General features: G+C 45.7%; 1 protein-coding gene across 21 annotated transcripts in view; it reads right to left on the bottom strand.

The window, feature by feature from the left end:
• Positions 1–26055, bottom strand: part of LOC131402210 (uncharacterized) — a 131785-nt gene that overhangs the window by 12998 nt on the left and 92732 nt on the right. For 5 of the 21 annotated variants that reach the window (XR_009218373.1, XM_058537076.1, XM_058537074.1 and 2 more), the window contains exons 3-4: positions 1028–1098; positions 560–620 (exon numbers count right to left, since the gene is read on the bottom strand). The exons of 6 other annotated variants lie outside the window; for them this stretch is intronic. Coding sequence is in view for 9 of the 15 variants with exons in the window: in XM_058537076.1 (XP_058393059.1) it covers positions 560–620; positions 1028–1098 (132 nt within the window). In the remaining 6 variants the exon portion in view is untranslated. Of the gene's footprint in view, positions 1–559; positions 621–1027; positions 1099–2380; positions 2529–2641; positions 2679–3210; positions 3314–4668; positions 4681–26055 lie in introns of those variants that run through there. 10 more of the 21 variants (XR_009218374.1, XR_009218376.1, XR_009218378.1 and 7 more) reach the window with 6 other exon arrangements.

Genomic DNA, 26055 nt, shown 5'->3' with positions numbered 1-26055 from the left:
CCCTATGCCCTGCCCTTCTCATGTGGCACTACTGCCAGGTCCCCAGAGGGGGCGGGGCATGCAGAGAAAACAGGACTTGGACCTAGGATGGGCTCTGGGCTCCAGAGTAGTAGGACATGGGGGGAGGCTGAGGGACCTGGCAGCACAACCCTCTCTGATGACAGACTTGGAGGCTGAGGCCTCAGGCAGAGGGGACTGCTCAGCCACTTATGTGCTGCCTGACTTGGGGGTCCCAACTTCTCTCTCCCTCCACGGGCAGCATGGGAGGGACAGGCAGAGTCCAGCTCAGATAAAACCTCACGCAGCTGTGCCATCAGGCAGCTCTGAGCTTCCCCAGCCTGAGGAACGAGAATGGATGTTTCAGGCGGAGCCTCTGTTCACTCATCCCTAAGATGGGCCTGATGCCCCAGCTCCCAGGGGCGGCTGTGAGGCTCTCATGAGAGGAGATGTGCCAAGTTCTGAGAGCTCAGAGCTCAGTTCGGGGGCTCACGCATCCCCAGGCTCAGGATCCTGGTCCTTCTTGCCTGGTCCTCAGATTCATCCACTTCGAGATAATCACCCATCTCCAGGTGCAGCATCTGCAGGTCACCGAGGAAAGTGCCAAGATAGGGGACAACACCCTGTGACATCGGGGTGCGGGTGGGATGAGCCCTTGCTCTCAAGTCGGCCCCCTGCAGACCCTCCCCTGAAAAGTCCTCACCCTCAGCCTCCTGGCCCACCCCAGGGTTCCCACGGGGAGCAGCCTAGGACCCTTAGCAGCCTCCCCTCAATTCTTCCTCCCTTCACACCCCAAGAACACCACACTCCTCCTCCTCACCTCCCAGGGCCGGCTTCTGGCAAATCACAGGGTATGCGGTCCCTGGCCCTCCCCACAACAACCCATCCTGCACCAGCTCTTCCAGGCCCCCCTCCTGGTCACTTCTACTGGGGGATTCAGACACTGTGGCACCAGGAGGAAGGGACCTCCTCTCTTGATTTGAGGCCTCCGGCTGGGAAGGCAGAGCCCCTCCCCCACAGGCACACTCACCTGCTGCTGCTGCTGCTTCTCCTGCACTCTCTGGGGGTTGCTCTCCGGGGGGCAAACGTGGAGGGCCCCTCCTGTCAGAGTCGAGGACAGTGTCAGCGAGACCATACTCCCCTCACCCCATTTCTCTCGAGCACCACTGGCCTTTGACCCTGAACATCTAACTCGAGTGAACTGCAACCAATGCCACTCCACCCTGCAAGGTCTTGTGATTCCAGAACAAGCTCAGCTCCAACTCTCACTCTGGGTGTGAGCTCGGGCTTTTGGCCTGGCCTCCCCGAGCCTGTTTCCTCATCTAGGAAGCGTGAGAACTCCAGCTACCCCACAGGTTCTCCTGAGGACTCACTGTCGCATGACTGTCATCATTGTTCTGGCCCTCACCCCTCCGGGTGGAGCAGGCAGAAAGCTCCCACATTCTTTTCCTCCCTCTTACATCATCACCCCCATGTGAGGCCTGCACCACACAATCACCACACAATCACCATACCTCCATTTCCCTGATGGGGAGACAGAGGCCCAAACAGGGGCAGTGAGTTGTTGAGGGGCCAACAGAGGAGAGGCCGCTTGCCCCTCTCAGCCAGAGGCCCTGTTCCAACATCCTTCCCTAACCCCCAGCCCCACCACTGACAACAGTCCTGTCCCCTGAGCTCTCAAAGCTTGGCCCTGGGCCGAGCCGTGGATGGAGAGGATGGGGTGTCTTGGGAGTCTGGTTGTTGAGTGGCTCCTGCCTGCCCCAGTCCCATGGAGTGTCTGGCCCCCATGCCGGACAGAGGCAATGCCAAACCCTTCTCCTCTCCAAAGAACCACTCAGGATATTCGCCTGCACTGAACTCTTTCTTTATCCACTCAGGAACTGGACCCACAAGGTGCCACCTCTGATCAACAGGGAAGGGGGTGACAGGATGCTTTGCTTCCCCATTTACATGAAGCTCCTAATGTCCTTTCAGCAGGATCCACTAAGAATCCACCAGTTGCCTAGACGCTACTCATAAGCCACCTGGGGCCTATATCATTGCCAACCAGGCACTCAGGTGAGACTCCTGTGGTTGACTCGAGTGACTGCTCTAGGGGTCCAGGGGGGAGTCCCACAATGCACACACATCTGTCTCTGGTCCAGCTGTTCAGATCCAAGGATGAGCAGCCTGTTTGTCCACCTGGGCCAGGGGAATCCCTAGCTGTGCCCGTCCCTGGGGCAGGCAGTGTGCCCTCCCCTTGGAGACATGGTGAAGATAGAAGGAGCAGCAGGGGCCTGGCTTCCTGAGGACAGGTTTAGGCTGAGGGATAAACCCACCCAACCACCCAACAGCCTGGAAGAAGCTATATCCAGCAGGATGGACGTGAGTGGAAGCCAGAGACCTGCTGATGGCGCCAGCTCGGCAACTCGTCCTGGAACAGCCCAGCCAACACCACTGTGTCCCATGACCAAGGCCTCCTGCCCAAAAATGGCACCCCACCTGCCCATGGGCAGAACAGATCCCTCTGCTTGTTAATCTGGACAAGATAGACGGGAAGGTTTCAGAGAAAGTTCAAGTGAGAAATTATCAAAACCACAGCTTGCTCAGTCCCCCTCCCCCCCTGGCCCCTCCTCTCTTTCCAGACCCCCAGCCTCCACTCTACCTTGGTCATCAGTTCTCTGTTCAAGGACACGTCTTGGTTATAGCTCTCCTTAAATTTTTGAGAGCTCTCCCTGAGGGGAAGGGAAAGAGGGAAGGATAAATTTAGGGATAATGTGAGGGGTCTAAGTGCATATCCTTTTCTTTGACAACCTGAGAGATTCAAACTGCCTGGAGGAGTGCTCTCACTGAGCTCCTCTGAGCGCTAAGGTCTCGTGGGACTGGGAGGGGGCTCTCCTGTTGGTCACTGGGGTATCCATTCCCCAGCTATACAGAGCAGCTCTCTTTTGACCACTTTGAGTTTCAACTGGGCATAGAGTTCTGTTGCTATAAACACTTGAAAATCTCCAATGTGGCTTACTCCAGTACCTGGCATTTAGGGAAACCGAGTCCTGAAGCAGAACTGGTGCACTAAGGACCCCGGGAGACTTAGAGACCCACCGCTGAGGCCCAGGCCCTGTCCCCATCATTTGCTGCCTCCCAGGGGTTCCCACCTGACTGAGGGGCCAATGGCAGATATTCAGGATATCCCCCATCCACCCTGGTCCTCCTATGGAGAGGGGCACTACCCACCAGGAAACTTCCCCCATGTGTTCTTCAAGTGGCATATGGATGTTTTCTGCAGAGCAGAGATGACAGTGCGGGGCGAGGAGAAGTTCTTCAGGATCTCGAACTCCTGGGGAAGGGAAGAGAATGAGCTGTGAGGTGGGGCGCAGGAGCCCTGCCTGCTCTAGCTTCAGTCCCCTTCTATTTAAATCTCCCCTCCTGGATTAGACAGATGTTCAGGGAGCCCCAGAAGGGCACGTTTAGGACCCAAAGTGTAACACTCACAAGGAGGAGGATTTTAGCTCAACCCAAGGAGGGAGCCACGTAGGAAGTGACCATCCCCGCACTGGGACCTGGAGTCAAGATCAGCGTGCTCCTGGCAGGAAGGACCTAGGGACTTGCAGGGGCTTAGACCACACACTGCAATCCTGGGAGCTGATAAAGGTGGAGGCAGTTCCTAAGGCTCCAGAGAGGGGCTCCACTGGGCCTGCCACAGCACACCTGGGCCACCTGGATCCAGCGCTATACCACCCTCGCCCTGTCCTGGGACATCATGCTCGGGTCCCCGAGGCAGGTGGTGATGACGAGGTTGGCCACCCTTCTGAAGTGGTCGATATTGGCCCGGACGGTGTGTGCCAGGTGCTCATTGCCGGGCTTGTTCCTCTTGCCCCAGGTGGAGCCCAGACACTGAGAGGGCACCACCTTCTGGAAGGGCTCCTGGGGAACAGGGGGAGTGTCACCCAGCATTGCCACACCCTAGCTCTGTGTCCACAGCCCACAAAGTCCCACACAGGGGTCACAATTTAGAGCTGGAGCTCAGGAAGCTCAGGATGTGGCCTGAGCCTTGTTCGAGTCCCTGGCTTTTCTTCTCTGTCACTGCAGGCACCCAGCAGAAGATGACCCAGGACCCAATACTGGCAGGGAAGGGAGAGGGGCATTTGCATCCATCCCGTCCTGGCTAACTCCAAGCTCCAGATGGTGGCTCAGCTTGGCTCATCCCAAGGGGGCATATTCCAACAACATGATCCCCCCTCTGGTCCCACTCCCCATTCTGATGCACATTCCCCTGTGGCAGCTACAACCACGGGCCTTGTCTGTCTCCCTCATAGTGAAGTACACATCAGGTGTCTAATAAGTCCTGAGGCTGTTGAGCCTCCTGAGCAGAAGGTTGGGCCATCAGGGACCTGGCTGCACACAGTGAGTTCCCCTCCCCCACTGATGTGCCAGGCCCTGCTCACCCTTCAGTCTCTTCTACCTCATGGAGCCGGCACAACCACTCTGTGCAGCAGGTCCTGTTAGTGTCCACCTCTACGGTCTGCAGGTGGACAGCAAATGTTTAGGGGTTCAGAAAGTTGCCCAGGTCGTATGGTTGGTAAGGGGTGAAGCCAGGATTCGGGCCCAGATCATAGGAGACTGGATGAGGTCTGGGGCAATGATGGCAGAAGGAAGGCCTACCCCACCCACCCTGAGAGCCCAGCTGCTCACCGCATCCATCACGGTCAACTGCTCCACCACCAGCTTAGGAGGTTGGGCTCCTACAGCAACCTACAGCAACCGTAGGTTGGGCTTCTTCTCATACTTCTTAGCCACAGGTGGAGATGGACTTCCCACTAGAAATGATGGTCCAGGTGACTCCAGCTCAGCAGCTCCCACTCCTGCTGCAGCCGATGTCGGCCCTTGCTCCAGCTCCAACACTGCTGATGGAGGGGACACTAGCTCCAGTGCTAGAGAGGGTGGTGTCAATGGAGCTGGAGCCAGCTCTACCTCCACCACTGCCCACTGCTCTGCTTCTGCTGCTGGCTGAAGCTCTGCATCTGGCGCTGGAGCGGGATAAAGAGAAAGGTTCACTCACATAGCTGACTTTCCATATGTCCTCCTAAATACAGGAAAGATCCCACTTCCTTTCCAGGAATAGCCAGCCTGCAGTCCCCCTTACCCTCTGGCTCTGCCTCAGTGGCCTCCAGAAGCTCACACCAGTCAAAGGAAAGAGGGTCACAGCAGCTCAGCTCTGAATCAGGCAAGGTTTCCTGCATGTACATCCCCTTTAGCTTGAAAAAGAGACAGCCCCTGACTGGTCCCACCCTAGTTCTGGTCCAACCCCATCATCTCAAGGTCCTGAGTGTGGAGGCCCTCTGCTCCTGTTCTCATCTTAGAGCAGCACTGGATGTTGTGGGTGGCCTCATGCACCTGCCCCTTGTCTAGTGAGTTGGTGGACTTGAAACCATTGGGCAGCTACTCGATGACCTCCTGAGTGGAGTTCTGCAAAGACTGCCTGGGAGCTGGGCCAGAGGGAATCAGGGGCTGCCTGCACACTGCCACTGTGGTCAACCCCCAAGAGAAAGTCTGCTCCTCAGTTCAGGCACAGAGGGCATCCTGGCAAAGAACTCTGGTCAGGAAGGGAAGGAGATGAAACCTCTAGGGCTCAATAACATACGAGTTGAGCAGCTCACCTTCTCATGCTGCCAGCCATGACTGGGTATGAACATGACAGACCCACCAGACTTCCGACACCTAACAACCAGCTCCTGCCCAGGAATGGCCTGCCCCACATACCCTGCCTTCCCCACACCACACAGACACACAAACACACACAAACACACGATGAGGGGCCTGGATTTTGGGGTTGATCAGGTGAGATCACCGTTGTGTCCTGGTCTGCACTAACCTTTCCTGGGCTGCCCCATGTTACCCTTCACTGCCTCCTGTCAGACACCCAGAGGCGTCAGGGATGAGGGCTGAGCCAATGTAGGCAACAATCAAAAAGATTCTTTTTCTGGGATTTTTTGAGCCCAGATCCTGCAAAAGTTGGGATACAACAACAAAACATTTTTGCCTCTTGACTGTCTCCCGTCAAGTGAGCTGGATGGGGGACTGTGGGTGCCTGGTTACCAGAGTTCAAAGATCTGTTGAGGCCTAGGGCCAAGGAGATGGGGTCATTTTTCAAGATTCCTATAACTGGACCCCTTACCTCAATCAGATTTCTCCAGAGCTGCCCCCTGAGCCCGGGCTGCTCACCCTCCTCTCTCATGTCACTTCCTGAACTGTACACAAGGAGCCTACACAGCCCTAGCCCCAGCTCCCTAGAAACCTAACTCAGGTCCTTGCTTTGAGGAGACAGAGATGAATGCAGACATCCTTTAACTTACCAGTTCTTCATCCTGGGATAGTCCCTGTGCCTCTCAGGTCCTCCCCAGTCTCCAAACCTACACCAGGGGGATCAGGCTAGAATCTACTTCCTAGGGACCTCACCTGGTGTACATGAGATAATATCTATTACCCCTGTGGGCTGGTGTCACATGTACATAAGGCACAAAATTAGAGATGGAAGAATAACAAGAAGGGGTGACAGGTAGCACAGAACACCACTCAAAACAGGCCTGGGTTCTAGCAATGTGATATTGGAACAGTCACTCCCAACTTGGCCTCACTTTCAGGTCAGCATCATGAAGGGGTTGAAACTAATGGAAATTTAGATACTGCCATCCTGTGGCATTAAACCATTCAATTGTTTACTGTTTTATGGAGAATGAGACCCAAGTGCCTCATCTTGGCCTATGAGGTGGGCAGCCTCCACGGTGGTACCCAGTAAGCCCCACCCATGGTATAGCCATCCCCGTGGAACCACTAAGTAGTTAGTAACTGGCTTCTGAACATAATAACAGCCAAAGTGATGGGATGTCTTGTCTAAATTTTAACTACACAAGTCTCTCACTTCCTCTTACTCTGTCTTTCATGTTTCATCTCTCTCTCTCTCTCTGTCGAATCCTTGTAACTGAGGAATCAAATACCAGTGTTTTGGGACTGCCCAATGTGGAGGCCTATAGAGGAGAAAAGCACGGGTGTGCCCAGGCCAACAGACAGAAAGAAACTTAAACTCTCAGTCCAAACTGAACCCTGAAGTCTGAGAGTGAACTTTGGGGCTAGTCGTCCCCCAGTTGAGCCTCAGTTGAGGCCACAGCACCAACCTGTTCAACTCACTGAGGCAGAGGCACCAAGCTGAAACGTGCCTGATTGCTGATCCACACAAATTGTGAAATAGTCAACATTTGTAGTTTTGAAATGCAAGATTAGGGGCAATGAAGTCAGAGAGGGAAAGGTAACTGACACAGCCTACCGGGCCCTGGCCCTACCTTCCACCCCAGCTCCTGTTCTCTCCTCCCAGCCTCCCTCCAGCTGCACTGGCCACATTTCTAACCTCCTCTGGCCAAACTCACTTCTGCCTGTGATACTCAGGACCAGTGGTGCCATCTCCCTGACACACTGCTCCCAGACCCCTGAAGGGCTGGCTCCCTCTTGTCATTCTGGTCCCAGAAAACGTCACCCCAGTGAGGCCTTTCAGACCCTCCTACCCAGTGATGCCCAGCCCTCCCTCACAGCCCCCTGATGTGTTTCTCTACAGCACTTGCTCTTTTCTTGCTCCTGTTTTTGCTTTTGTCCATTTCCCCTCTAGGCTGTGAGCTCCTGGCAGGCAGGGACCACTTGGTCATTTTCATCCTGCACTTTGGCCCACCAGGGCATCTGGCACAGGGTGAGTGCTCAGTGCACAGCTGCTGAATGAGTACATGGGAAGATCTTGCACCCCTCTCCCTGCTTCTGACCAACTGTGATTGTGGAGATGAACACTAGAAATAGGAGGTACAAGTTGTTTCTGAGGCAGAGGGACAGCCAGAAAGACCTCTGCTTGACTCTTCTCTGCTCCAGGAGGTCAAGAAAAGTTCAGTGGACACCGTGTAAATTCCGGGTTTACAGGAGAAGGAAAGGACTTGATGTATATGTATATTATGTAATGGTTACCAAAATAAGTTTAGTTAACATCAATCACCAAGCAAACATAAAAGATTTTTTCCTGGTGATGAGAAGTTTTAGGATCTACTTTCTTAGCAACTTTCAAATGTACCACATAGCAATGTTAACTTGCATAGTGCTGTATATCAAGTATATCTCAATACAACTGAAAAAAATAAAAACAAAATCTAACTTGCCACCACTGACACAAGAGGCTGCCCGCCCCCTGGTGGCCAGCACTAGCACTGCAGCCCTCACCAAAACTCCACCAAACAGAAAGGAACCATTCTTCAGATGTCCTCAAGGCAGAGGCTCTCCAGGGTCCCAGAGGTAAAGGAGCAGGACCTGTCGGCTTCGAGAGAGTGGGGTGAATCTTGGGAGCCTACCTTTCCCCCCATCTTGCTGTCCCCCACCAGGTGTCTTCTTCATTCCTGAGGCATCCAACCTCAACCAGGACAATGACTCCCCCCTGCCTCCAGATGAGGACCCCGAGGATCCAACAAGAACTGGTCTTCTCCCTCATCTCTAGACTTGGTGTCTAGTGCTCTGGCATCTTCTTCCTTATCTCCAGTTCTCATCCACCTATGCCCCCATGTCTCCTCAGTTCTAAATGATCTCAAGTGGGTGGAAAGCATCTTCTCAACATCTCAGAGCACAGTAGGTCATGAACAGAGAACCTAGTCCAACAGACACATTGCGAGTGCATGGAACACTTGGAGTCACCTGCTGGATGCACTCCGTTTTATACAGGAGGACCCTCACTGAGGTATTCTCTCCTGTTCCCAATGCCTACACAAGGGGAGGATGGACTCATCACAGTTCTGGGTGCCCACAGAGGTGGACTGCAGGATCCCAGTCCTGTGCTCCCCAGGCTGGGCCAAGGATGGGTCTGGAACAGACAGATAGGCAGAAACCTAGGAACCTTAGGGATTCCTCTGCCCATCTCTGGGCATGTATCTAGGAGAATGAATGCCATGGTCCCCTGGGAGAGCTGCCTCCCATCTCTCTCCCTCCTGCCTCTTGTCACTTCCTCCGGGTCAGCTCTTTCTTGACTGCACCTCCATGGCCCCCACATGAGAATTCAGTGTGAGTGGGGGTGCCTATGCACATGCTATGATGAGGAGAGGAAAATGATCTCATATGGAGAGGGGTGGGCAGCAATCCTCTAAGATCTTAATGCCTCTCATTGCCAAAGGAGACCTGAGGGAAGGAGCGGAGCCTTGGCCAAGGAAGCTGGAGCTCTGTCTAGTCTTTGGGACCCAGACTACCTCCTGTGGTCTGGGCCAGTACTTGCCTCTTTCTGGGCTAGTTTCCCAACTGTACAGTGAGGGGTAAGATGTGCAACAGCACAAGCATGTGCTCGACCAGGACAAGTCATCAAGCCCCATAGATACATTAAGTATGCTTTAAGTGTATTGAAGACATTAATATTGCTGTGCAATCATCACCACGATCCATCTTTACAAGTCTTTTCATCCTACAAAACTGAAACTCTATACCCATTCATGAATAACCCCCCATTCCTCCTCCTCCCAGCCCCTGGCAAACACCATTCTACTTTCTGTCTCTCTGAATCTAGCGATTTCAGCAACCTCATAGAAGGGAAATCACACAAGGTTGTATTTTTGTGACTGGCTTATTTCATTTAGAGTAATATCCTGAAGATTCATCCATGGTGTGCCATATCTTAGACTTTCCTTCCTTTGTTAAGGATGAATAATATGCCATTTTATGTATATACCACATTTTGCATATCCATACATCCCTGGACAGATAGCCTAGCCGGGCCCAAAACCAAGCCCAAAATAAAATGGGGCCCCAACCAGACTTTTATCAACGGTCCCCTGGAGACTACTTTCTTAAGCCACGTTCCATATATTTACTAAGGATCTAGTATTGGGCCATGAGTTCTTTTTCAGAAACTCCGTTTTTCCTCCTTGAGCAAGTTTCAACTGGTTTGAACCAGTGAGACCACAAGACGGCTGGCAAGACTCAAACCAGCACTGCTGTTTGAGTCAAGTGACTGGAGGATGACGTAGGGGACCAAGAACTCAGCTGCCAATCATGTTAAGGACACTGCCTTTTGAACGTGGGATGTATGACAGAACATGAACATCTACATGTGCAAAATGCGTAGGACTGCCCCCAACCTCCCGCACCCACTCCTTTGCCCTTAAAGAGCCCTTTCAACTTCCCATTGGGGAGAAGGATTTAACCTTTGGCTCCTGTCTCCCTGCTGGCCAACCTCGTAACAAACTTTTTCCCTTCTACAAGAGCGGTATCTCATGGTTGGCTTAAGGGGTGCATTGGGCAGCGAGCCCTTCCTCGGTTATGATACTTGGGTGGCTTCTATGTTTTATCTATTATGAATACTGATGCTATGAATATGGGTGTTGAAATATGTTTTGAAGAATATGCTTTCAACTCTTTGGGGGCGTATATACCCAGAATTGAAATTGCTGGGTCCTATATAATTATATTTTTAATTTTTTTTTAGGAATTGCTATACTGATTTCTACAGCAACTATATATTTTATCTTCCCAAGACAGTGCACAAGGGTTCCAACTTCTCCACATCTTGACCAACACTGGTTCTATTCTTTTTCTTCTTCTTCTTCTTTTTTTTTTTGGATGCCATCTTTTTTTTTTTTTTTGATCGATGAATGTGAGGTGGTCTCTCACTGTATTTCTGATTTGCATTTCCCTAATGATTAGTGATGATGAGCGTCTTTTTATATGCTTATTGGTTATTTGCAGATCTTCTTTGAGGAAACGTCTACTCATGTACTTTGTTCAAATTTGATTTGGGTTGTTTGATTTTTGTTGTTGAGTTTAGGAGTTCTCTATCTATTCTGGATATTAAGCCCTTGTCAGACACATGGTTTGCAAATATGGTCGCCCATCCTGTGAGTTGTGCTTTTACTGTTGATAATGTCTTTTGAGATACAAAACTTTTTAATATCCATGAAGTCCAGCATGTGTATTTTCTTATTTTATTGGCTGCTCCTTGGGGGTCATATCCTTGAAATCATTACCAAATCCTATCTTGTAAAGTTTTGTCTTATGTTTTCTTCTAAGAGTATTATAGTTTTAGCTCTTACATTTAGGTCTTTGATCTATTGGGAATTAAGCTTTGTATATGGTGTTAGGTAAGGGTCCAAGTTGATTCTTTTGCATGTAGATATCCACATTTTCCAGCACAACTTGTTGAAAAGGCTTTTCTCCTTTGAATAATCTTGGCACCCTTGTCAAACATCGTTTGATCACATGAGTGAGGGTTAATTTCTGGGCTCTCAATTCTGTTTCCATTGGTCAATATGTCTGACTTTATGCTATGACAATGCAGTTTTGATACTGTAGATTTGTAGTAAGTTTTCAATCAGGAAGAATCAGTCCTCCAACTTAGTACCTTCTTTCAAGATTATTTTTGGTATCTGGGCTTACTTGAGATTCCATAAGAATTTTAGGATGGGTTTTTTTCTATTTCAGCACAAAACGTCCTTGGGATTTTGGTAAGGACTGCACTGGATTTGTTGATCTCTTTGGATAATGTTGACATCGTCACAATAAGGAGTCTTCCAATCCATGGTGATGGGATGTCTTTCATTTCTAGCAGTGCCGGGTGGTTGTTCAGGTTGAGGGGGCGGCACTCCTAGAGGTAGTCGTGCAGAAACCCACAATTCCTCCTCACTGTGCCTTCACCATTTCCTTAGAACTCATCGACCATCAACAGAAGAGAAAATGCATGTAAAATGCATGTGGGAAATTTGCAAGGACTGGGTGTGCCAGTCAGTGCGCACCCAGGATCCGACCCTGGGCCCCCAGTAGCGGAGCATGCGCACTTAACCGCTAAGCCACTGGGCAGGCCCTGGTGTCTTGTTTTAAACACATGACTTCTGTTGGTCCTTGATTTCCCCAGTTACACCCCAGCTGTCCTTTCACTGACCATTGTTGGTCACACACCCACTGCACCTGCCTCCAATCCTTCCCCTTCAACACCGTAATCTCACACACAGCTCCTCCCGACACTATCATGGCATCTCCCACCACACGTCCCCTATACCTTCCATACAGCCATCAAGATGCTTCACAAACACCATCACCATTTATGTCCAGTGGGCTGAGAGGGCTGCCCGTGCACTGGGAATCAGGAGTCACAGGGTCTGTCACTTGGCCTCCAATCACCTACTGTACCCCAGATGAAGGGCTTACCCTGCGGAGACACTCACTAGTAGCCAACTCCATCGAACAACAACATCTTTGCCCCAGGCTTCCTTCAAAATTATCCCCGCACTTTCTGCCCCAACTGCTCCTTGAGGGGTCATTTTGGGGCAGCCTTTGAGGCCACCTTGGTGATTTTGTGCCCAGGCCCAGACAGCTCTTGGCCCACAAACACTTTAACCATAACCTCTGAAATCATATAGCACAGGTAACCAGTGAATGGGTGCAAATTACTGGTTTTACCTCAAGACACCTAAGGAATATTTCACACCAGGAGCATCCACTTTTGGGTTTTACTGTGGGCTGATATCACAAGGCTCTCATCCAGTGAGTTTCTCTCTTCCCCAACCCCGTGAACAGCTTTCTCCAGGCTATATTGTGTAATGCATTATTGTCTCTCTCTCAGCCTGCTTCTCTCATTTCGCAGGTCCTTTGAGTTTCCTGCTCTGACTAGCTACCATCAACCCATAGAAACAATGTCAGTCCTATAGCACTGGGTGTTCAGTTCTACTAGGATTGACTGACTGGACTGGGCACAGGTGTGGTGGCCCTACCCACACAAAATCAGGAAACTGAGGCAACTAAGAGGTATCAACAACCTTAACACAACATGGACAACAACTCCATAAGAACATATCCTAGTCCTTGAACAACAGTCTCATGAGTCTCTCGCCTAAATGGTTTTAGAAAATGGCCTGGCCCTAGACTGTCTATACTGGCCAAGGAAGGAGGGGTTGGTGCCTTTCCTAGAACCACTTGCTGAGTGTACATCAACAGAGAAGTTCAAACCTACCTCCACCAAATGGCCCAAGAGGTTAAAATATTGCATAATATTACCCAAATCTTTGAATAGATACCAAAGGTCCCCGAGATCACTGACCTATTTTCATGGCTGGTCTCTCCATGTTGTGGACAATGGAAATGGACTGGATTTTAAATTGTTGCCTGTATAATCATAGGATTTCTTACTATAGCCCTCGTCGGATGTTCACTCTCTTGGCTACAACCTGCCATACTCCTAATAACTCCATTAATTACACTTATTAAATATACTAACCAACTTAAAATTAACCAATACCCTGATTAACTTTAAAAATTCAAAATTTTTATGTGGAAAATCTGCTTAACGTAGAATACACCGTTTTAAGCATTTCAAAGTATACATTTCTGTGGCTTTTAGCACAATGATTATGTCGTGTGGCTATCACCACTATTTAATTCCAGAACATTTTCAACGCCCCCAAACAAACCCATACTCATTCACAATCTATTTTCTGCTAACCCAAACCCATGGAAACAACTCATCTGTTTTCTCCCCCTATGGATTTCCCTATTCTGGACAGTTCATTCAAATGGCATCAAGTTATCTATTGCCTTTGTGGATGGCTTCAGTGAGCACACATGTTTCAAGGTTCACCCATGGCCTAGTATGTAGCAGTACTTAATTCCTTTTTTTTGGCTTATAATATCCTATATTATGAATAGGCCACATTTGGTTTATGCAGTGATAACTGGATAGAAATTTGGGTTTGTTTCACTTTTGGACCATTGTGAACACTGTTGCTTTGAATGTCTATGGGCAAGTTTGCTCTTTTGGACATATCTACCATGGGCCTCTCCAGGTCAATGGTAATTCTAGGTTTAAGATTTTAGAAAATGCCAAGTTGTTTTCTGCAGTGGCTGCATCATTTTACTTTCCCACCAGTAATGTATGTGGGTTTCCCTTTCTCCACATCTTTACCAACACTTGTTATTTTCCATTATGTTGAATATAGCCTTCATTTTGATCATGAAATAGTATCACATTGTGCTTTGAATTTGCATTTTCCTAATAATTAATGATACTGAGCAACTATCTTGTGCTTATTGGCCATCTATGTATTTCCTATTCCAGTTGCTTACCCCGTTTCATTGACTTGTCTTTTATAATTGAGTTCTAAGAGATCTTTATATATTCTCAAAATAAGAGCCTTCTCACTTATATAAGTTGCAAATAGTAGGAGACATCAAAGACCCACATTTAACAATGGATAGAATATCCAGACAGAAAACAGGAAATAGCAGACATGAAAACATTAAATACTAAATGGAGCTATCAGACACACACAGAACATTTTGCTGGACAGCAACAAAATGCACACTCTTCTCATGGGCACACAGAATATTTTCCAGAACAGATCACGTGTTAGGTCACAAAACAAGTCTTAACAAGATTAAGAAGACTGAAATAATACCAGGTAACTTTTCTAAACACAGTGGCATGAAACCAGAAGTCAATAACAGAAGGAAAACTGGAACATTCGTAATACGTGGAAATTCAACAAAAACGCTTAAACTTAAAAGTAGATCGGGGGCTGACAGGTGCTGTAGCGGTTAAGTGCATGTGCTTCGCTGCTGGTGGCCCGGGTTCGGATCCTGGGCATGCACCGATGCATGCTTGTCAGGCCATGTTGTAGTGGCATCTCACATAAAGTGGAGGAAGATGGGCAAGGATGATAGCTCTGGGCCGGTCTTCCTCAGCAAAAAGAGAAGGATTGGCATGGATGTTAGCTCAGGGCTCATCTTCCTCACACACAAAAAAGGTAGATCAAAGAAAAAATCAAAAGGGAAATTAGAAAATAGCTCAAAACATACAAAAAGAAACAATAGGGGCCGGTCCGGTGGCGCAAGTGGTTAAGTGTGTGTGCTCTACTGTGGCGGCCCGTGGTTCGCCGGCTCAGATCCCGGGTGTGCACCGACACACCGTTTGGCAAGCTATGCTGTGGCAGCGTCCCATATAAAGTGGAGGAAGATGGGCATGGATGTTAGCCCAGGGCCAGTCTTCCTCAGCAAAAATAAAATAAAATAAAATAAAAGAGGATTGGCAGATGTGAGCACAGGGCCAATCTTCCTCAGCAAAAAAAAAAAAAAAAAGAAAGAAAGAAAGAAACAATAAACACACCAAAACTTCTAGGATGCAGAAAAAGTAGTAGTAAGAGGACAGTTTATAGTGATAAACTTGTACATTATAAGAGAAGAAAGATGTCAAAGAAACAACCTGACTTACAACACGCAGCATTAACAAAAGAAAAAAATGAAACCCAAAGTTAGCAGAAGGACGGAAGTCACCAAGAGGAGAGTGGAAAAAAATTGAAAGACAGTATGGAAGATCAATAAAAGTAAAAGTAGAGTTTTGGAAAAAATAAAATTGAGAAACCCTTAGATAAAATATCTAGGAAAACAAAGATAGATGACTCAAACTAAATCAGAAATGAAAAAGGAGGCATTACAACTGATGCTTCAGAAAGAAAAAGATCAGAAGAGACTATTCTGAACTAGTGTACACTCATAAATTGGGTAACCTAGACAAAATAGATAAATTCCTAGAAACAACCTATGAAAGCTGAATCATGAAGAAATAGAAATCTTGAACAGACCAGTAACAAATAAGCAGACTGAATCAGTAATCAAACACCTCCCAACAAGAAGGGACTTCTCCACTCTGCCTGACCTTAGCCAGCGTGCCCCAGCGCCAGGCTGACTCCCGTGGACCTAGCTGGCTCCCTGCAGGCTTCTGCAAATCCAGGCCCCTGGCTCACCCTGGAGCATGCCAGCTCTGGTGGCCTCAAGCAGCATCCTTGACACCAGGCTCCCACCAGGCTCCTGGGAACCCAGGCCCCCATCTCAGCCTAGGAGCTGCCATCTTCAACAGCCCAAGGTGGCTCTTGTGACCACAAGTGGTGTCCTTGGCACCAGGCTCCTGGTGGGCTCTGGTGAATCCAGACCCTGGCTCACCCAAGTTCCTGCCACTACAGGCAGCCACAGGCAACACTCAGCCACAGGCAGCTTTTGTACCAGGGCACCCAGTAGGCTCCCACACCCCCAAGACCCCAAGTCACTCCAGCACTTGCTGGCTCCAGCAACCCCAGGTAGACTCCATGGCACCAGGCTCCCCAAGAGCTGCTGGGGAACTCAGGCCCATGGCTCACCACACCACCTGCCAGTTCCAGGAGCCATAGACAGCTCTCATGGAACCAGGCCCCTGGCAGGCTCCCACAAAATCAGGCCCCCAGTTTACCCAGGTGCTTGCTGACTCAGGCGGCCCCAGGCAGCTCCCATGGCACCAGGCACCGGCAGGTTCCCATGAACCCAGGCTTCCATCTTGACCCAGTGCCTGCTGGCTTCTGCAGCCTCAGGCAGCTCCTGTGGCCCCAAGATCCCAGCAGGCTCCCAGGAATCCAGACTTCTGGCCTACCCCAGCACAAGCTGTCTCTCGTGGTGCCAGGCTCCTGGCAGTCTCCCATGAACCAAGGCTCTCAGCTCATCCCAGCACTGGCGAACTCTCATGGCCCTGGATGACTCCTGTGGCTACAGGCTCTCAATGAGGACCTGCCAAACCAGGCTCCAGTGGGGCTACTCATGAACTCAGGGTCCCAGATGTGCCCAGGGCCAGACACAATACCATAGACCCAAGCTTTCCACTCGCCCCAATACCAGGCTGCCCAAGGACTCCAGCAGCAAGCCTGCACCTGGACACTACCAGATGGCCTACACAGGACCCCTAGATGGGATGACTGTGAAGGCTTTGGTTTGCTAAAGCCAGTCTGTAAAGAGTGGAAGAGGTGCCTACTTCCTCAAATTTGCAGACACCAATGGAAGGCCACAAGGATCATGAATAATCAAAAACCCATCACACCCCCAAAGAAAAAGAATAAAACTTCAATGACTGACCAAGCTATGGAGATATAGGAACTATGTGACAAAGACTTCAGAACAACCCTCTTTGAGAAAATCATAAAACTCTAAGGAAACATAGATAGACTACTAAATGAAATAAGGAAACAGTGCATGAACAAGTGAGAAATTGACTATAGAAACAGAAATCATTAAGGAAAAACAAACAGAAATCCTAGAGTTGAAGAACACAATGTGTGAACTGAAGAATTCAATAGAGAGCTTCTAGATCAGATTCAACTATAACAAGAAATAATTAGTGAACAAGGAGATGTGTCATTTGTAATCATCCAGTCAAAGAAGCAAAAAGAAAAATGGGAATGGATAGGAATGGGGAAAGGCAGTGTGAATTATGGGATACCATGAAAAGAAATAGATAAGCATTATTAAAGTACCAGAGGAGAAGACAGGGATAAAGGAAAAGAGTGTTTACTTAAACAAAATAGCAGCTGACACCTTCCCAAATCTGGAGAGAGATTTACACATCCAAGGTCCTGAAGCCAATCTGTCAACCTAAAATTTCAAACTAAAACTTTCTTCTCCAAGACACATTATAACAAAACTATCTGAACTCAAAAAAAGGATCAAACAACATGATCAAGTTCAACATGATGCAAATCAATGAATGTGATACACCACATTAATAGAATGAAAGATAAAAATCACAAAATAATCTCAATCGATGCAGAAAAAGCAGTTTGACAAAATTCAACAGCCATTCATGATAAAAATTCTTAATAAAGGGTTACAGAAAGAACATACCTGAACATAATAAAAGGTTTACATGACAAAACCCACAGCTAACATCATATTGAACAGTGAAAGGTTGAAAGCTTTCTTGCTAAGACAAAGAACAAGACAAGGGTGCCCAGTCTCAACACCACTCTTCAACATACTGCTGCAAGTCTCACCCAGAGACATTTGGCAACGAAAAGAAATAAAATACATCTAAATTGGAAATGAAGAATCAAAGTGGTCTCTCTTTGCAGATGATATGATTTTATATAGAGAAATACGTAAGGACTCCCCCCCAAACTTTTAGGACTAATAAACGAATTCACTCAAGCTGCAGGAGACAAAATCAACATGTAGAAATCTGTTGCCTTTCTGTACACTCACAATGAACTATCTAAAAAAGATATAAAGAAAAAAATCCTATTTACAATAGCATCAAAAACAGTAAAATACTCATAAATAAATTTAACCAAGAAGGTGAAAGATCTAGACACTGACAACTATAAGACATTGATGAAAGAAATCAAAGACACAGAGAAATGAAAAGATATCTTATGTTCATGGATCAGAAGAATTAATATTGTTAAAATGTCCATGCTACCCAATGCCATCTCAAGATTCAATGCAATTCCTAGTAAAACTCCCATGACATTTTTCACAGAAATGGGACAAACAATCCTAATACTCATATGGATCCACAAAAGACCTCCAATAACGAAAACAATCCTGAGAAAGAAAAAGCTGAAGGCATCACATTCCTGATTTCAAATTTTATTACAAATCTATAGTAATAAAAACGGTAATGATACAGGTGTAAAAAGAGACACATAGACCATTAGAACAGAATCAAAGGCCCAGAAATAAAACCACACACATACACTTTGCTAAAAGTTGATGAGTCAGCTAAGAAGACTCCATGGGGAACAGATAGTTTCTACAATAAATGGTGTTGGGAAAACTGGATAACCACATGCAGAAAACTGAAATTGGACCCCTATTTTACAACACTCTAAAAGTAATCCCAGGGCCGGCCCCGTGGCTTAGCGGTTAAGTGCATGAGCTCCGCTGCTGGCATCCCGGGTTCGGATCCCTGGCCCGCACTGATGCACCGCTTCTCTGGCCATGCTGAGGCTGTGTCCCACATACAGAAACTAGAAGGATTTCTCTGTGCAGCTATGACACAACTATCTACTGGGGCTTTGGGGGAAAAATAAATAAATAAATAAATAAATAAATAATTAAAAAAATAAATAAATAAATAAAAGTAATCCCAAATTGAATTAAAGACCTAAATGCAAGACACTAAATATAAAACAACTAGAAGAAAATATAGAGAAAACAGCCCCAAGAAACTCATCTTGACAATGATTTTCTTGGATATAACATCAAAAGTGCAAACAACAAATGTAAAACTTAACAAGTGGGATGACATCAATCTAAAAATCTTCTGCACAGCAAATAAAATAATTGGCAAATTAAGGGGTTAATATCCACAGTATATAAGAAACTCTTACAACTCAACAACAAAGAAACCAACAAAACAATATGAAAATGGTCAAAGGACCTGAATAGATACTTTTCCAAAGAAGACATAAAAATGGTTAACAGGTACATGAGAAGATGCTCGTAATCACTCATCATCAGGGAAATAAAATCAAAACTACAATGAGATATTACCTCACATCTGCTAGAATGGTTATTTTCAAAGAGACAACAGACAACAAGTGTTGACGAGGCTGTGTAGAAAAGAGAACACTGTGCACTGTTGGTATGAATGTAAATTCCTACAGTCACTATGGAAAAAATTTGGAATTTTCTCAAAAAATAAAAATAGAAATACTATATAAATGAGCAATTCCCCTTCTGCTTGTATATGCAAAGGAAATGAAGTCACTATTCTGAAGAGATATCTGCACCCCTATGTTCATTTCAGCATTAATCACAAACTGAGGACGTGGACACAATCCATGTGTCCATCAATGGATAAATAGATAAAGAAAATGTCAGACATATGTATATATACATGAAATATATAATGGAATATTATTTAGCCATGCAAGAGAATGAAATCCTGCATTTTGTAACAACACAGATGGAACTTGAGGCATTACGCTAAGTGATATAAGTCAGACAGACAAAGACAAATACTATATATTCTCACCCATATGTGAAATCTAAAAAAGCCCAACTCAAAGGAATAGAGGCTAGAATTGTGTTTGCCAGGACCTTGGGCTTGGGGGAAACGGGGAGAGGTAAGTCAAAGTGCACAAATTTCTAGCTGTAAAATGAATAAGCTTTGGGGATCTAATGTACAACATGGTGACCATAATTAACAATAATATATTATAGACTTGAAAGTTGTTAAGAGAGTAGATCTTAAAAGTGATCGCTAGAAAAAACAAGTTAATTATGTGAGGGAATGGAGGTGCTAACTCACTGTATTGTGGTAATTCTTTCAGAAATCATCATCTTGAACACCTAAAACTTACATGTGTTATATGTCACTAATATTTCAAGAAATATAAAAAAAAAATCTCTCAACAAATTAAAACCCAGGACCATATGACTGCAGTGGTGAATTCTACCATACATATAAAGAAGTTTTAAAAAGAAGCCTTCTTACACTCTGTCAAATATTGAAAAAGAGAGAATACTTCCAAACTCATTTTACGACGCCAGAATTACCCTGATACCAACACTAGACAAGGACACTAAAAGAAAATAAAATTACAGACCATTACCCCTGATGAACATAGATACAAAAATCCTCAACAAAATACTAACAAATTGAATTCAACAGCGTATTAAAAGAATTATACACTACCACCAAGTGAAATTTATTCCTGATATACAAGGGTAGATTAACACACAAAAATCGATCAATGTAATATGCAACATCAAGAAAATGAAGGGGAAAAAACAGGACCATCACGATTGATGGACAAAAACCTGTTGACAAAATTCAACACCCTTTCATGATAAAACACTTGAGAAACAAGGAATAGGAGGAAAAACACACAGGAAACACAAAACTCAGTGTTGGAAGACTGAAAGCTTTTCCTGAAAGCGCTAAGATCAGGAACAAGGCAAGGATGCCCACTTTCACCACTTCTATTCAACACAGTACTGAAGTTCAAGCCAGAACCATGAGGCAATAAAAATAAATAAATAAAAGTCATCCAAATTGGAAAGAAAGAAGTAAAACAGTCTCTGTTTGACGATGATATCATCTCATATGTAGAAAATCGGAAAGACTCCACAAAAAGGCGTTTGATCTAACAGAGAATTCAGGAAAGTAGCAGGATACAAAGTCAATACACAAAAATTAGTTGCATTTCTATACATGAACCGGGAGCTCTCTGAAAAGGAAATTACAAAAATAATTCATTTATATCAGAAAGAATAACATGCTTAGGAATTAGCTTAACCAAGGAGGTGAAAGGCTTGCACCATAAAAACTACGAAACATTTCAGAAAGAAATTTAAGAAGACATACATAAATGGACAGATATCCCATATTCATGGATTGGAAGGTTTAGTATTGTTAAAGTGTCAATATTACCCAAAGCAGTCTACCGATTCAATGTAATCCCTATCCAAATCCTAATGATGTTTTTTGCAGAAATAGAAAAACCCGTCCTAAAATTCACATGGAATCTCAAGGGACTCAGAATAGCCAAAACAATCCTGAAAAAGAAGAACAAAACTGGAGGACTCACACTTCCTGATTTCAAAACTTACTACAAAGCCACAGTAATCAACAGTATGGTATTGGCATAAAGGCAGACATAGAGACCAATGGCATAGAATAGCTAGCCCAGAAACAAACCCTCACATATATGGTCAAGTGATTTTTGACAAGGGTGCCAAGATAGTGCAATGGAGAAAGGTTTCTTGTCAACAAATGGTACTGGGAAAACTGGATATCTGCATGCAAAAGAATGAACTTGGACCCTCATCCAACACCATATACAAAAATTAACTCAAGGATATAAATGTAAGACCTAAAATAAGAAAACTCTTAGAAGAAAACAGGACAAAATCTTTATGACACCGGACTTGCAAATGATTTCTTGGATATGACACCAAAGGCACAGGTAACGAAAGAAAAACAACGGACAACTTGGACTCCACGAAAATTTTATAAGTTGGTACATCAAGAGGCACTGTGCATAGAGTAAAAAGGCAACCCACAGAGTGGGAGAAAATATTTGCAAATCATATTTCTGACAAGAGACTGGTATCCGGAATATACAGAGATGTCTTAAAACTGAACAACTGAAAAACAAGCCAATTCAAATATGGGCAAAGGACTTGAAGAGACAGTTCTCCAAAGACTTATGAATGGCATATAAGCACATGAAAAGACGCTCAACACCACTAATCATTAGAGAAATGCAAATCAAAACCACAATGAGACACCACCTCACACCCACTAAGATGAGTGCTACAGGAAAGACAGAAAACAACATGTGTTGGACAGGATGCGGTGAAATGGGAATCCGTGTACACTATTGATAGGAATGTAAAATGGTGCAGCCGCTATGGAAAACAGTATGAATGTTCCTCAAAAAATTGAACATAGAATTATCACATGATCCAGCAATTCCACTTCTGGATATACACCCAAAAGATCTGAAAGCAGAGCCTTGAAGAGAGATTTGTACACCCATGTTTATAGCAGTATTATTCACAATAGCTAAAACGTGGAAACAACCCCAGTGTCCACTGACACATGAATGGATACACAAAATGTAGTATATCCATACAACAGAATATTATTCAGCATTACAAAGGAAGCAAATTCTGCAATATGCTACATGTGTATTAACCTTGGGGACATTATGCTAACAGAAATAAGCCAGTCACAAAAAGAAAAATACTGTATGATTCCACTAACACGAGGAACTGAGATTAGTCAAAATCACAGAGATGGAAAGAGGAATGGTGGCTCCCAAGGGCTGGGGGAGGGGAGAAGGGAGACTTACTCTTTAATAGGTATAGAGTTTCAGATTTATAAGAGTAATGGGGATGAATGGTGGCGATGACTGTGCAACTGCGTAAATGTATTTAACGCCACTGAAGTGTACACTTAAAAATGGTTAAGATGTCACGCTTTTTGTTATGTATATTTTAACTCAATATACAAAAAGAAAAAAAAAGAAATTAGCTATCAAGGCACAAAAAGACATAGTGGACTTTTAAATACATATTGTTAAGTGAAAGAACCCAACTGGAGAAGGTTATATACTCTGTTCCATAGTTTTCATATATTCCAATCACACGACATTCTAGACAAGGCAAAACCATAGAAACAGTATAAAGATCAGTGTTGCCAGAAGTTGGAAGGCAAGGGATGAAGAGGCAGAGCACAGGGAATTTAGGGCAATCCAATTCTTCTGTAGGCTCTGTCATGGTGGATACATGAGATTATGCATTTGTCAAAATCCAAGTACGTGACAGTGAGACAGTGAACCCTTATGTAAACCACTGACTTGGTTACGAACACTGTAGCAGCATCAGCTCCTCACTTGTAAGGAATGAACCGCACTAACACAGGTGGTCATGCAAGATGTTAACAGTAGGGGAAACTGTAGGGGAGGAGGGAGAAACGCTTTGCACTGTCTGCTGAATTTCTCTGTCCAACTAAAACTTTCCTAAAAACAATCTATTAATTAAAAACTAATCAATGCAAGGTAGGGAGTGAGTAGAAATATGGAGGAAACAAGAATATCAGAATATTAATGTGTTGGAGCTGGGTAATAGGGACATGGGGGGCTATCACACTTTTCTGTTTAATTTGTGTATGTTAAAGGTTTTCCACAATAAAACATTTTTAAAGCTCCAGGTTAAATCTAGATTATATGTACAAAGAATCAAAGAATGTGAAGAAAACATATTTTTGAAGCAAGTACTCAAGGGGTACACTGAGGGAATGTGCAATCACACTGGAAGGTTCAGAGCTCAGTGAGCAAGGCAGGGGACAGCACAGTCAGGGAAATGACAGATAATGAACACGGAAAAATGTTCGCCCTCGCTGGTCACAGAAATGCCAATGATGGGCCCTGATAGAACTGCCAGAAGATTTACAACGTTGTGACACTCACAGTTAGAGCAGGCTCAGGGACAGTGTACCACGTCCTGTGAGAAACCCAATCATCACCGGCTTTCTGGAGGGCAAACCTCTCAAACCCTGGAACTTGCAGGCCACTGGCCCGGCTGTTCTGTTGTACAGAATCGGTCCAAAAACAAAGGTATTGGGTAAAGATGATAGACTGAATAAACACATGTAGAGCCCCCTTGACATAAAATCCCTAAAAAATGACCCAAAGATTCCTTGATTGTTGAACAAATTCATAATAGCCCTGAGAACCATCAAGAGAGCTGACATTTTGAGGAAGACATCAAAGAGAGACAGCAGCTGGTGACCGGGGATCCCAGTGGGGAGCTCCTGGTGGGCCATGGAAACCAAGCCAGAGCGCCCTCTCCCTCTCCCCCTCCTCCCCCTGCCGCTCACCTAACACCTCCTGCATCGCCCCTCCACTCCCAGCCACTGCCCACATCACACTCCAGGAACACAGGAAGAGAGGCACAGGGTGCCCTTTCCACCAGCACATCTGTCCTCTTGTTCTCTGCACCTCCCCTGGCGGTGAAGCCCAGCCCTGCATCTCCTCAGGGCCCAGCATGCTCCTCCCTGACCCTCAGGCTCCTCCTCTCCATCCGGTCCTACCTGCAGCACCTGTTAGCTCATCTCCACCTTACAAACAAAACTCTCCCTTGGACGCATGCTCCTTTTTGGCTATTGTCCACTTTCCTGACTCCCCTTCATGGCTAAACCTCTTAAGTAAAGTGTCTCATCCCTACTGCCCTCCCATGGCCCCCCTTCACCCACTCTAGACACAGCTTCATTCCCACCCTCTCAAGGAGACTGAGGTCACCAGTGATCCCATGTGGCCAAGTCCAGCCATCTTTTCTCCATTCTGATCAGAACTGTATCCCACCCAGCAGAGCACCCCTCCTTTCTGCAATACCCTTTTCCCCTCGTGGCTCCTGCGACTCCATGCTCCAACCTTTCAGTCTCCTTTCCTGGACCCTCTTCAGCTGCACCTCTGTAAACACTGCCTGCTCCTAGGCTGGGCCCTCATCCCTTCTACAGCTGCAGTGTTTCCAGGAGACCTCATTCAATTCCATGGTTTTAAACATCTCTGACCTCATCCTGACTCTGCAGACACACTGATGCAACTTTAAGAGGATAGGTGCTGGCTCCCCAGTGTCAGCACCTAAGAAGTATTTCAGACTCGATTCCTTTCAAAATTTTACTGTCATATGAGTTCCAAAATAGCATCAAATATTTCCAAAAAGGAGGAAAAATTTGGCAACAATAAATAGTAGTGAACAAAGTAACCAATAAAACGTCTACTTGCATATAACCATCGTTGCTTGATGGGGAAAATAAGAACATAGAACTAAGTAAGATCAGACAGTCTCGAGCTGGGGAGTGGAAGGTGATGAGTTGGGAGTGTAGAACACAGGAACTGATCGATTCTAAGCATTTACAGAAAGAGAGGCAGAAATCGTTGTTCCTAAAAGCTGAAAGACACCCACTAGAAGAATAGAAAAATCATGAGAAAGCCTAACAAATTAAAAATTAAATTAAATGGTAGACTCAACTTCCAATTTATTGATAATCACAATTGTAAATGGATCAAATTGCTCTATAAAAAGATGAAGGCTCTCAAGTTGAGTTAAAATATAGTTATAAAATAAAGGTATATAATATGGTTGAAAATAAGGAGATAAAGAAATAAGACCTTAAATGGGACAAAAAGGGGTTCTCTGTGTTGATAACTGTCAGAAACACATACACCTAACAATATGGTCTTGAAACATAAAGCAAAACTGGACAAACAAGAAGACACAGGCACCTCAAGAATCACAGGGAAACCTACCTTACCTCTCTTAGAAATCCAGAAGTCAACTGATACAGTAAGTTAGGAAACAGATCTGATGATGAACACAAAAAAGCTAGATCTAGACTCAGCCCAAGGGACAACAACATAAGCAACTAGTGGAGAGGAAACATTCTTCTCAAACCACAATGAAACAGTCACCACAATGGACTGTGTGCTAAGCCACAGTGAAATCTCTAAAGAGTCCAAAAAGCAGAAATCTATGTGACCATATTACCGGACCTTAAAACAATAAAAGTAAAAAATAATCACAAAATATTGGCTCCCCTCCCCCAACCTATCCACTTGAAAATATATCCAAACCCTTCTAAATCTCTCAGGTTAAAGAGGGAATCCAGACAGACAGGACAACCTCTTTAGAAATGAATAGCAATGAGAGGAGCATGAGACAAATCTATGGCGTGGGGACAAAGGAAGAGAAGAAGGGACACAGCCTCCACTGCAAGTA

The sequence above is a fragment of the Diceros bicornis genome (assembly GCF_020826845.1).
Source record: "Diceros bicornis minor isolate mBicDic1 chromosome 32 unlocalized genomic scaffold, mDicBic1.mat.cur SUPER_32_unloc_2, whole genome shotgun sequence".
NCBI lineage: Eukaryota > Metazoa > Chordata > Mammalia > Perissodactyla > Rhinocerotidae > Diceros > Diceros bicornis.
This window is presented reverse-complemented; position numbering and strand designations above follow the sequence as displayed.